Source organism: Mus musculus, chromosome 7 (genome assembly GCF_000001635.26).
Source record: "Mus musculus strain C57BL/6J chromosome 7, GRCm38.p6 C57BL/6J".
Lineage (NCBI taxonomy): Eukaryota > Metazoa > Chordata > Mammalia > Rodentia > Muridae > Mus > Mus musculus.
In genome coordinates, this window is record NC_000073.6 from 97,220,358 (window position 1) to 97,233,713 (window position 13,356).

General features: G+C 40.7%; 1 protein-coding gene across 2 annotated transcripts in view; it reads left to right on the forward strand.

The window, feature by feature from the left end:
* Positions 1-13,356, forward strand: part of Gab2 (growth factor receptor bound protein 2-associated protein 2) — a 227,201-nt gene that overhangs the window by 138,607 nt on the left and 75,238 nt on the right. For both annotated transcript variants that reach the window (NM_010248.2, NM_001162477.1), the window contains exon 2: positions 3,116-3,416. In NM_010248.2, coding sequence (NP_034378.2) covers positions 3,116-3,416 — 301 coding nt within the window. The remainder of the gene's footprint in view (positions 1-3,115; positions 3,417-13,356) is intronic.

A 13,356-nucleotide genomic window follows, 5' to 3' on the forward strand; every position in this document is an offset into this window, starting at 1 on the left:
CTCACAAGGTTGGCTGTTTCCATTCTTTCTTTTGGCCCTCAGGACTTCAGTCCTGTTCCCACCCACCCACCCAATACCTGATCATGTCCCCCTCTTCCCCTCCCTGTCCCCTTTCTCACCCAGGTCTCTCCCTCCCTCCCCCCTCCTACTGACTGACTATATTTTTAATTATTTCACTCGCATGATTTACTGATACATTGAATGTTGAATATGAGAAAGAATTCAGTTTGATATGGGAAGGATGTTGTAACCATAATCGAGATGGAAAAATTGTAGGAAAATGAGTCCAATGGATATTAGAAGGTTAGATTTTAGAGGTAAAAAGGAGTTTAGACAGTGTCTTGTCTGTATTCCTGGCTGGCCTGGAACTCACTGTGTAGCCCAGGCTGGCCTCAAACTGTCAAGACTCCTGTCTTAGTCATGTGCTGAGATTACAGGTGTGAGTTACTCTGCCTGGCTGAAAGTTAGATTTTTTAACATTCTTGTTTTGAAATGCTTAATGATGAAGAGTTGGATATAGGACTCGGGTTCAGCAGATGGAGCTAAGCTGGGGGTTGACTTTCAGGAGTTGAAGCAATTAGATGGCTTTTGATCCAATGGTGGATATAGAAACAGACTATCTGAGAACTGAGCATTAGAGCAATCTAGAGCTTAGAGAAAAAGGAGAAGGAAAGACCAGCACTGGCATCAGAAAAGCAATACCAAGTGAGAAAATGAGAGTGGATGCTAAAGCCCAGTGAAGAAAGTGTGCCACTGAAGGTAGAATAATAGACCTTTGTAAACTGTTCCTGATCACAGAAAGCTCCAAGGGTTAGTTAGCAGTACTGCAGTCTTCAAGACTTTTGATACATTGTATCGGAGGTACAGTGGGAAGCAGATTGATGAAGGTGCCTTCATATAAGAGTAGAGGAAACAAATAAGCATAGTTCCATAGGTAGTGCTTGAAGCTTAACTGAAGAGTTGGAAAGCTGAGCCAATAGTCAGAAATGAATGTGGAATCAAGACACCCTTTTACTTTTTTCTGAAATGGTAGAAATGATTCTAAGCAGGGAAGGGTGAAGCAACTACTCTGAAGAGGGGGCAGTTGTTGAAGCAGTGTTCCAGAAAGATGAAAGGATGTGTGCCTAGGGAAGAAAGCTGATATAAATTATTAGGAAAGCTGTATTCTCCAGTCACCAGAGAATGTGACTGTGAAGATGGCTGCATTGGTAACTGTGGCATCAGACCCTTTTGGTTGGATTTCCTCATGAAATGAGAAAGGAGTAAGGTTTTGGAGATTTAAAGAAAGAAAATCAGAGATTGTTGCCAAAGAGTACAAGTAAGTTCTTTACGAGGATTTAGTAGGATTATTGGGCATTGTCAGTGGCCCATGTGAAGGCCCAGGGAAGCCAATATGCAATGAGGTATTTTACTTTCTCCCAACCTTTCATAATTATCAAGTGCATGACTGTCAAGTGAGAACAGGTGGAGTGGGCAGAACATTAATCTTAGCTTGAGGTTGTGGTTTTTACAGGTAAACAGGAAAAATGGAGACAAAAGCAAGGAAATTATTGTAAGGAGGGGTAAAGAGAGTTGGTTACAGAAGAAATTGAGGACAGGGATAAAGGGTGAATGTGAAATGTTTGTAGAATTAGTAAAGCTCCTTAGAGGTTGAAAAAATATGGTAATATTAAAAATATTAATAAGTAATTACTGATATATATAGTACTCAGCTCATTTGCATTTAAAAACACTATGTCTTGAATAAGCTAGAGAGTGGCGGTGGTGGTTGCAATTCCCATTACATAGATAAGGAAAGATCCAAAGAAGTAACTAACTTAGTTGAAAATCATGCAGTGAGTATGTAGTAATGAAGACTCCAGTCATTCAGTGAGTATGTAATAATGAAGACTCCCCAATGCTTTGTAATTGTATGTAGTTTTTTGGTTTTATCTTTTTGACTATTGTTTATCAGTTCTGCTCAGCGTTTTCTCAGTCTTGTTGAAGAGATACAATGTAGAAAACAGCATAAGAGCATCTGTACCCAAGTTTTAAATTCTACAATATGGGATAATATAAGGCATTTGTCCATTCAGTATTACAGATGGAATGCTGGCATGAGTAAGGTCCTAGGGAAACATTTGTCAGTAAACCAGGCTGAAGAAAAAGAAGCTAAATGCTCAGAGAGTTCCCACAAGGATTTCTCAGCAGCGATTCTTCAAAGACACCATGGTTTGATGAGAGACATACTGTAGGAAGTTTGGAAATTAATTTTTCTGCACATTGTTGTTTTAACTCACAGTGCTTTAATGGGTTCACACCTATAAGCTGAGATTTTTATGGCTTTGCCAGTGCTTTCTAGCCTGACATTTTATGAGTATGTATCTAGTCTAAAGAAATAGTTGCACTACTCCTGTACAAGTTCTAAAAACTGTCCTTCATTTTTGAACTGAGGAATCTAAAGGGGAAATGTAGACAGTCAGTGCCTAGAGGGTCCAGCAGTCCCTATGTTAATAGCTATGAATCCAGGGGGTACTTACTGAGAAATTCCAGGTTCTTGTGTCCTAGAATAAAGAACTGGACTAGGGACACAAGGATAGTGATAGAAATAGAGACAAATATTGGACTTGACATTTTGGATCCTTTATTAAAAAAATTTATATAACACTTTCCTCCCTTATTTAGAGGGCTTGAATTTTGGTGTGTGTGTGTGTGTGTGTGTGTGTGTGTGTGTGTGTTTTATTGGGGAATGCTCTTGCTTTGTTACATGTACCCAGTGGCCAGAAGTTTCCTGCCTTTCTCTGCTAACTGGCTTCTTTTATATGGTAATCTTAATTATTTAATTACAGATTTATTTGGTGGAGCACAAATGTCATGATACATGCATGGAGATCAGATGATAACTCCCATACCTTTTGGGTTTCAGGGATTGATCTCAGATCATTACACCTGGTGGCAAGCACCTTTATCCAATGAGCAATCTGATAGGGCCCTCATATGCTATGGAGCCTTTCTCTCCAGGCCCTACCCTCTTGTAATACCCATCTTCAATCAATGCTATGTGAGGGTCTGATAAAGGCTTAAAATTAACTAATGACATTTTCTCCTTCTTCCCAATGCCTCTCTGGTGATTTAGGCCTGGAAGAAACGCTGGTTTATACTTCGGAGTGGCCGAATGAGTGGAGATCCAGATGTTCTGGAATACTACAAGAATGAGCACTCCAAGAAACCCCTGCGGATCATCAACCTGAACTTGTGTGAGCAGGTGGATGCAGGCCTGACCTTCAACAAGAAAGAGCTGCAGGATAGTTTTGTGTTTGATATCAAGACCAGCGAGCGCACATTTTACCTGGTGGCTGAGACAGAGGCTGACATGAATAAGTGGGTCCAGAGCATCTGCCAGATCTGCGGCTTCAATCAGGCTGAAGAGAGCACAGGTATGAGACAAGCACAGCTCTTTCCTAGGGGATTCTTCAGAGACATCAGGTTCCTCTAGCCAGGAAAACTGGCTCTGGTTAAGATTTCTTTTTGGCAAATGTGATTGGCAAATAAGGAGAGTATAACAGTTATCCTGCTATAGATGAACCTCCTGGTTCTAATAATGCTCAAATGGGGAACTAAGAAAGGCTAGGGTCATGACGATGCTAAAGATAGTTCAGGTGCCTTGAAGCTTCTACCATTTGTCAGCTCTCAACCGCTTCTCCCACTCTTGTTTTGCATACTGCACCTTGTCACCTGTCAGCCATGCTGTAGGGAAGGTCTCTCTTTAATCACATCTCTGATTCATTTCTCTCTGTTCTAGTCCATCTGTTTCAGGCCATCTCACAGTTTGCTTGCTAGTTTCTTAGGTATCCTTTGTATTATTGATGCATAGTCTTGAGTTCTATATATCCACTTGAGGACGGTTGAAAGAATGAAATGCTGACTTTATGTTTGAGTTTTGACGGCCCTTTTTTTAAAAAGAACCTCAACTTGTGTGGGTATCTATGTTTTATGTGTGCGGAGGTGTGTGAAAACCCATTCATGGACATATAGCAGCCAAAGGTGTACACTAGATATCTTCTTCTATTGCTCTCCACCTTATTTATTAATATGTAAATATCTTTTCTTCTTAAAAATCTTCCTACTTATTTTAGAACTTACTAGTAGCTCACATTTGTAGGTCATGACTGTGATTTTTTAATTACAGAAGTTTTATTACCACTATTACAAGACTATTTCTAGGCACAGTATTTTAAAATGCAGGATCACCTTCATGAATTAATATTTTTAGCATTAAAAATGTGTGGTTGCATCAATAGCAAATTATAAAAGATTGACCCAAATCAACCTGAATGACTTACCATCTATGAAATTAGGGCACAATGTTTTTCTTGTCAAAAGTAGTCCATTGGGCTGGCAAGATAGCTCAGCAGATAAAGTATTTGCTGCATAAGCATGACAACCTGAGCTCTGACTCCAGGATTCATGGTCAGAAAGAAATAGCTCACAAAAGCTGTCCTGACTTCAATCAAACTCACTGTGGCAGCATTCATAGTGACAGTAATTTTTATTTCATTATCATTTTTTGATAGTGCTGGCAACTAAACACAAGACTTTTGCTTCTAGACAAGCACTCTATTACTCAGCTGTGTCCCTGGCCCTCATCATTTTCTTCTACAGAATAAATGTCATTTACATAGATCTAGATATAATTAGAAGGTTCTGATTCTTCATGTGAAGGCAAGATTCCAAAATGACACACAGGTAACAATTCAAGTTTATAGCTCATAAATCACTGAAAGACAATTTTATTCATTCATGTACTATAACTCATTCAAGAAGATATGGGGTTATATTACATCACTGAGCTGGCTAGTAATGAACATTTTACAAGTTTATGTTATAGTTACAAACCATTGCTATGTAATTTGAAATGTTAACAATTGCCTAATATTCTAAATCTCAAACACCTATTAGCAGTGGAAGAAAACCATGTATGGTTATCAAAAACAGTGCCTGTTCCAACCAAGTAATTTAATGTAAAATATCATGCCAGGTCCTCTCAAAATCATGAAATCACGAAAATAATGATTAGGATCTCACTGTTGATGTTAATTGATAATTTGAAAAAAATAAAATGACAACCAGAAGTTATAAACGTATGACTGAATAGTTATAGTACAGTGAGGTTCTTGTTTAGAAAGCTGGAAAACAGCTCACAGACCAAAGATCTAGGGAGATCAGAAGATAGTTCAGTCAGTAAATTATTTGCTACCCAAGCATGAGGACCTGAGTTCACTGCACCCATATAAGAAGCTATGCAACACTGCAACAACATGCTGGAGAAATAGAGACAGGCAAATCTCTGAAGCTTGCTACCAGCCTAGCCAAATCAGTGAGAGGCTCTGTTCCAAAAAAATAAGATAGAGAGAGACTAAGGAAGACACCAAACAGCAACTTCTGGTTTCCACATGCATAATGTATACATCCATTTGCTTATACATAGGCACACGTATGCAAATATGCCCACAAACATGCATACACATACAAAGAGGGCAACCATATTTGGGCATGGTGACTCATGGCTGTAATACCAACACTCAAGAAGTTAAGGATTGTGTTCATTCAGAAATGATGCACCGACCCCTCAAGAGACTGGAGGCCCCAGAGAATTTAGAGTTCAGGTGGGATGTGGGATAGGGGCATCCATGTGGAGAAAGGGGGTGGGGAAGAGGCATGGAATGTGGAGCAGTTGGAGGGTGGGGGCAGGGAATGGTATATGGGGTGTAAAAAAGAAATTAATTTTAAAAATTAATTAATTTTAAAAAAGAAAAAGAAAGAAAGACATATGAAGACAGAAAAAAAAGAAGTTACGGCAAGAGGATTGCATGAGTTTGAGGCCAGCCTGGGTGATAAGAGTTAGACCTGTCTCAATCAAAAAGAGGCCACAGACAAAGCTTAGAACATTAATCCTGATGACCTGAGTCCAATCCCTAGACCCCAAACTGCATGTGGTAGTGAGCATCTGTAATCATAATACATCTATGGGAAATAGGACTCAGATAAGAGAACCATCTGGAAGCTAAGAGCTAACTAGAAAAGCCTATGAACCTATAAAGTGGCACAGTGAGGGGAGTGAAATTAACACACAAATACACCCAAAAAACAATCCTGACACTCAGGGAACATCACAGAAGAGATGGGGTATAAAAATTGCAAGAGCCAGAGACTAGAACATCTCTTTCAAGATAATGGCTTCTATATATGTCAAGAAAGCTAAAGCCATGAAATCTCAACAATATAGTCATCTATATGAGACCTGCAAAATGATAAAACATGATTGACATGCCAACATGAATAGGGGGAATCTCCCAAGGCCCCAACCCTATATGAAAACTACAGATAAATAATGACTACTGAGGAAAGGAAAATCAGTCTTTGACAGGGATGACTCCCCTAGTTATCCAATGAGGTCAGCCCTAAAAGTCTGTATATATGAACATTAAATGGACTCAGCAGGTTGTATTTATATATTTATATACATACATGTAACAAAAATTAAAGAAAGGGGGTCCATAAATTCGAGAGAAGGAGGTGGAAGAGTTGGAGGTAGGAAGTAGGAAATGATGTGTCATCTGGAGCTGGGTACCCCAGTCGGTTGTCTTTATTATAACCAGTTGTAGCTCTCTCCAGTGGTCTCTGTTTACTACCAAAAGAAAAAAAAAAGGTTTCATAGTTGTTGTTTTGTTTTGTTTTGTTTTGTTTTGTTTTGTTTTTAAAGAAGGAGAGAGGCTACATTTACCTTTGGGTAAAAGAACAAGTACTAAGAATGAGTTAAAATGAGTTTTGGCCAGGTAATGGTGGCACACACCTTTAATCCCAGCACTGGGGAGGCACAGGCAACCAGATGTTTGTGAGTTTGAGGCAAGCCTGGTCTATAGGACAAGTTCCAGAATAGCCAGAGCTGTTACACAGTGAAACATTGTCTCAAAAATACCTAATTAAGAGAACCTGACAGCTTCTGGAACAGGCGGAAGCACAGAGGCACTGAGGCAGCACCCTTTGTGGGCCGGGGACAGCCAGCCACCGTCTGGACCGGAGGACAGGTGCCCGCCCGGCTGGGGAGGCGGCCTAAGCCACAGCAGCAGCGGTCGCCATCTTGGTCCGGGACCCGCCGAACTTAGGAAATTAGTCTGAACAGGTGAGAGGGTGCGCCAGAGAACCTGACAGCCTCTGGAACAGGCAGAAGCACAGAGGGGCTGAGGCAGCACCCTGTGTGGGCCGGGGACAGCCGGCCACCTTCCGGACCGGAGGACAGGTGCCCGCCCGGCTGGGGAGGCGACCTAAGCCACAGCAGCAGCGGTCGCCATCTTGGTCCGGGACCCGCCGAACTTAGGAAATTAGTCCGAACAGGTGAGAGGGTGCGCCAGAAAACCTGACAGCTTCTGGAACAGGCGGAAGCACAGAGGCGCTGAGGCAGCACCCTGCGTGGGCCGGGGACAGCCGGCCACCTTCCGGACCGGAGGACAGGTGCCCGCCCGGCTGGGGAGGCAACCTAAGCCACAGCAGCAGCGGTCGCCATCTTGGTCCCGGGACTCCAAGGAACTTAGGAATTTAGTCTGCTTAGGTGAGAGTCTGTACCACCTGGGAACTGCCAAAGCAACACAGTGTCTGAGAAAGGTCCTGTTTTGGGCCTTCTTCTTCGGCCAGGAGGAGGTCCAAATACAAGATATCTGCGCACCTTCCCTGTAAGAGAGCTTGCCAGCAGAGAGTGCTCTGAGCACTGAAACTCAGAGGAGAGAATCTGTCTCCCAGGTCTGCTGATAGACGGTAACAGAATCACCAGAAGAACAATCTCTAAACAGAGTCAACTATAACTACTAACTCCAGAGATTACCAGATGGCGAAAGGTAAACGGAGGAATCTTACTAACAGGAACCAAGACCACTCACCATCACCAGAACCCAGCACACCCACTTCGCCCAGTCCAGGGAACCCCAACACACCTGAGAACCTAGACCTAGATTTAAAAGCATATCTCATGATGATGGTAGAGGACATCAAGAAGGACTTTAATAAATCACTTAAAGAAATACAGGAGAACACTGCTAAAGAGTTACAAGTCCTTAAAGAAAAACAGGAAAACACAATCAAACAGGTAGAAGTCCTTACAGAAAAAGAGGAAAAAACATACAAACAGGTGATGGAAATGAACAAAACCATACTAGACCTAAAAAGGGAAGTAGACACAATAAAGAAAACTCAAAGCGAGGCAACACTAGAGATAGAAACCCTAGGAAAGAAATCTGGAACCATAGATTTGAGCATCAGCAACAGAATACAAGAGATGGAAGAGAGAATCTCAGGTGCAGAAGATTCCATAGAGAACATCGGCACAACAATCAAAGAAAATGGAAAATGCAAAAAGATCCTAACTCAAAATATCCAGGAAATCCAGGACACAATAAGAAGACCAAACGTACGGATAATAGGAGTGGATGAGAATGAAGATTTTCAACTCAAAGGTCCAGCAAACATCTTCAACAAAATTATTGAAGAAAACTTCCCAAATCTAAAGAATGAGATGCATATGAACATACAAGAAGCCTACAGAACTCCAAATAGACTGGACCAGAAAAGAAATTCCTCCCGACACATAATAATCAGAACATCAAATGCACTAAATAAAGATAGAATACTAAAAGCAGTAAGGGAAAAAGGTCAAGTAACATATAAAGGCAAGCCTATCAGAATTACACCAGATTTTTCACCAGAGACTATGAAAGCCAGAAGAGCCTGGACAGATGTTATACAGACACTAAGAGAACACAAACTGCAGCCCAGGCTACTATACCCAGCCAAACTCTCAATTATCATAGAGGGAGAAACCAAAGTATTCCACGACAAAACCAAATTCACGCATTATCTCTCCACGAATCCAGCCCTTCAAAGGATAATAACAGAAAAAAACCAATACAAGAACGGGAACAACGCCCTAGAAAAAACAAGAAGGTAATCCCTCAACAAACCTAAAAGAAGACAGCCTCAAGAACAGAATGCCACCTTTAACAACTAAAATAACAGGAAGCAACAATTACTTTTCCTTAATATCTCTTAACATCAATGGTCTCAACTCACCAATAAAAAGACATAGACTAACAAACTGGCTACACAAACAAGACCCAACATTTTGCTGCTTACAGGAAACTCATCTCAGAGAAAAAGATAGACACTACCTCAGAATGAAAGGCTGGAAAACAATTTTCCAAGCAAATGGTATGAAGAAACAAGCAGGAGTAGCCATCCTAATATCTGATAAGATTGACTTCCAACCCAAAGTCATCAAAAAAGACAAGGAGGGACACTTCATTCTCATCAAAGGTAAAATCCTCCAAGAGGAACTCTCAATTCTGAATATCTATGCTCCAAATACAAGAGCAGCCACATTCACTAAAGAAACTTTAGTAAAGCTCAAAGCACACATTGCGCCTCACACAATAATAGTGGGAGACTTCAACACACCACTTTCACCAATGGACAGATCATGGAAACAGAAACTAAACAGGGACACACTGAAACTAACAGAAGTGATGAAACAAATGGATCTGACAGATATCTACAGAACATTTTTCCCTAAAACAAAAGGATATACCTTCTTCTCAGCACCTCATGGTACCTTCTCCAAAATTGACCACATAATAGGTCACAAATCAGGCCTCAACAGATTCAAAAATATTGAAATTGTCCCATGTATCCTATCAGATCACCATGCACTAAGGCTGATCTTCAATAACAAAATAAATAACAGAAAGCCAACATTCACATGGAAACTGAACAACACTCTTCTCAATGATACCTTGGTCAAGGAAGGAATAAAGAAAGAAATTAAAGACTTTTTAGAGTTTAATGAAAATGAAGCCACAACGTACCCAAACCTTTGGGACACAATGAAAGCATTTCTAAGAGGGAAACTCATAGCTATGAGTGCCTTCAAGAAAAAACGGGAGAGAGCACATACTAGCAGCTTGACAACACATCTAAAAGCTCTAGAAAAAAAGGAAGCAAATTCACCCAAGAGGAGTAGACGGCAGGAAATAATCAAACTCAGGGGTGAAATCAACCAAGTGGAAACAAGAAGAACTATTCAAAGAATTAACCAAACGAGGAGTTGGTTCTTTGAGAAAATCAACAAGATAGATGAACCCTTAGCTAGACTCACTAAAGGGCACAGGGACAAAATCCTAATTAACAAAATCAGAAATGAAAAGGGAGACATAACAACAGATCCTGAAGAAATCCAAAACACCATCAGATCCTTCTACAAAAGGCTATACTCAACAAAACTGGAAAACCTGGACGAAATGGACAAATTTCTGGACAGATACCAGGTACCAAAGTTGAATCAGGATCAAGTTGACCTTCTAAACAGTCCCATATCCCCTAAAGAAATAGAAGCAGTTATTAATAGTCTCCCAGCCAAAAAAAGCCCAGGACCAGACGGGTTTAGTGCAGAGTTCTATCAGACCTTCAAAGAAGATCTAACTCCAGTTCTGCACAAACTTTTTCACAAGATAGAAGTAGAAGGTATTCTACCCAACTCATTTTATGAAGCCACTATTACTCTGATACCTAAACCACAGAAAGATCCAACAAAGATAGAGAACTTCAGACCAATTTCTCTTATGAACATCGATGCAAAAATCCTTAATAAAATTCTCGCTAACCGAATCCAAGAACACATTAAAGCAATCATCCATCCTGACCAAGTAGGTTTTATTCCAGGGATGCAGGGATGGTTTAATATACGAAAATCCATCAATGTAATCCATTATATAAACAAACTCAAAGACAAAAACCACATGATCATCTCGTTAGATGCAGAAAAAGCATTTGACAAGATCCAACACCCATTCATGATAAAAGTTCTGGAAAGATCAGGAATTCAAGGCCAATACCTAAACATGATAAAAGCAATCTACAGCAAACCAGTAGCCAACATCAAAGTAAATGGAGAGAAGCTGGAAGCAATCCCACTAAAATCAGGGACTAGACAAGGCTGCCCACTTTCTCCCTACCTTTTCAACATAGTACTTGAAGTATTAGCCAGAGCAATTCGACAACAAAAGGAGATCAAGGGGATACAAATTGGAAAAGAGGAAGTCAAAATATCACTTTTTGCAGATGATATGATAGTATATATAAGTGACCCTAAAAATTCCAACAGAGAACTCCTAAACCTGATAAACAGCTTCGGTGAAGTAGCTGGATATAAAATTAACTCAAACAAGTCAATGGCCTTTCTCTACACAAAGAATAAACAGGCTGAGAAAGAAATTAGGGAAACAACACCCTTCTCAATAGCCACAAATAATATAAAATATCTCGGCGTGACTCTAACGAAGGAAGTGAAAGATCTGTATGATAAAAACTTCAAGTCCCTGAAGAAAGAAATTAAAGAAGATCTCAGAAGATGGAAAGATCTCCCATGCTCATGGATTGGCAGGACCAACATTGTAAAAATGGCTATCTTGCCAAAAGCAATCTACAGATTCAATGCAATCCCCATCAAAATTCCAACTCAATTCTTCAACGAATTAGAAGGAGCAATTTGCAAATTCATCTGGAATAACAAAAAACCGAGGATAGCAAAAACTCTTCTCAAGGATAAAAGAACCTCTGGTGGAATCACCATGCCTGACCTAAAGCTTTACTACAGAGCAATTGTGATAAAAACTGCATGGTACTGGTATAGAGACAGACAAGTGGACCAATGGAATAGAATTGAAGACCCAGAAATGAACCCACACACCTATGGTCACTTGATCTTCGACAAGGGAGCCAAAACCATCCAGTGGAAGAAAGACAGCATTTTCAACAATTGGTGCTGGCACAACTGGTTGTTATCATGTAGAAGAATGCGAATCGATCCATACTTATCTCCTTGTACTAAGGTCAAATCTAAGTGGATCAAGGAACTTCACATAAAACCAGAGACACTGAAACTTATAGAGGAGAAAGTGGGGAAAAGCCTTGAAGATATGGGCACAGGGGAAAAATTCCTGAACAGAACAGCAATGGCTTGTGCTGTAAGATCGAGAATTGACAAATGGGACCTAATGAAACTCCAAAGTTTCTGCAAGGCAAAAGACACTGTCTATAAGACAAAAAGACCACCAACAGACTGGGAAAGGATCTTTACCTATCCTAAATCAGATAGGGGACTAATATCCAACATATATAAAGAACTCAAGAAGGTGGACCTCAGAAAATCAAATAACCCCCTTAAAAAATGGGGCTCAGAACTGAACAAAGAATTCTCACCTGAGGAATACCGAATGGCAGAGAAGCACCTGAAAAAATGTTCAACATCCTTAATCATCAGGGAAATGCAAATCAAAACAACCCTGAGATTCCACCTCACACCAGTCAGAATGGCTAAGATCAAAAATTCAGGTGACAGCAGATGCTGGCGAGGATGTGGAGAAAGGGGAACACTCCTCCATTGTTGGTGGGATTGCAGGCTTGTACAACCACTCTGGAAATCAGTCTGGCGGTTCCTCAGAAAATTGGACATAGTACTACCGGAGGATCCAGCAATACCTCTCCTGGGCATATATCCAGAAGAAGCCCCAACTGGTAAGAAGGACACATGCTCCACTATGTTCATAGCAGCCTTATTTATAATAGCCAGAAACTGGAAAGAACCCAGATGCCCCTCAACAGAGGAATGGATACAGAAAATGTGGTACATCTACACAATGGAGTACTACTCAGCTATTAAAAAGAATGAATTTATGAAATTCCTAGCCAAATGGATGGACCTGGAGAGCATCATCCTGAGTGAGGTAACACAATCACAAAGGAACTCACACAATATGTACTCACTGATAAGTGGATACTAGCCCAAAACCTAGGATACCCACGATATAAGATACAATTTCCTAAACACATGAAACTCAAGAAAAATGAAGACTGAAGTGTGGACACTATGCCCCTCCTTAGAAGTGGGAACAAAACACCCATGGAAGGAGTTACAGAAACAAAGTATGGAGCTGAGATGAAAGGATGGACCATGTAGAGACTGCCATATCCAGGGATCCACCCCATAATCAGCTTCCAAATGCTGACACCATTGCATACACTAGCAAGATTTTACTGAAAGGACCCAGATGTAGCTGTCTCTTGTGAGACTATGCCGGGGCCTAGCAAACACAGAAGTGGATGCTCACAGTCAGCTAATGGATGGATCACAGGGCTCCCAATGGAGGAGCTAGAGAAAGTACCCAAGGAGCTAAAGGGATCTTCAACCCTATAGGTGGAACAACATTATGAACTAACCAGTACCCCTGAGCTCTTGACTCTAGCTGCATATGTATCAAAAGATGGCCTAGTCGG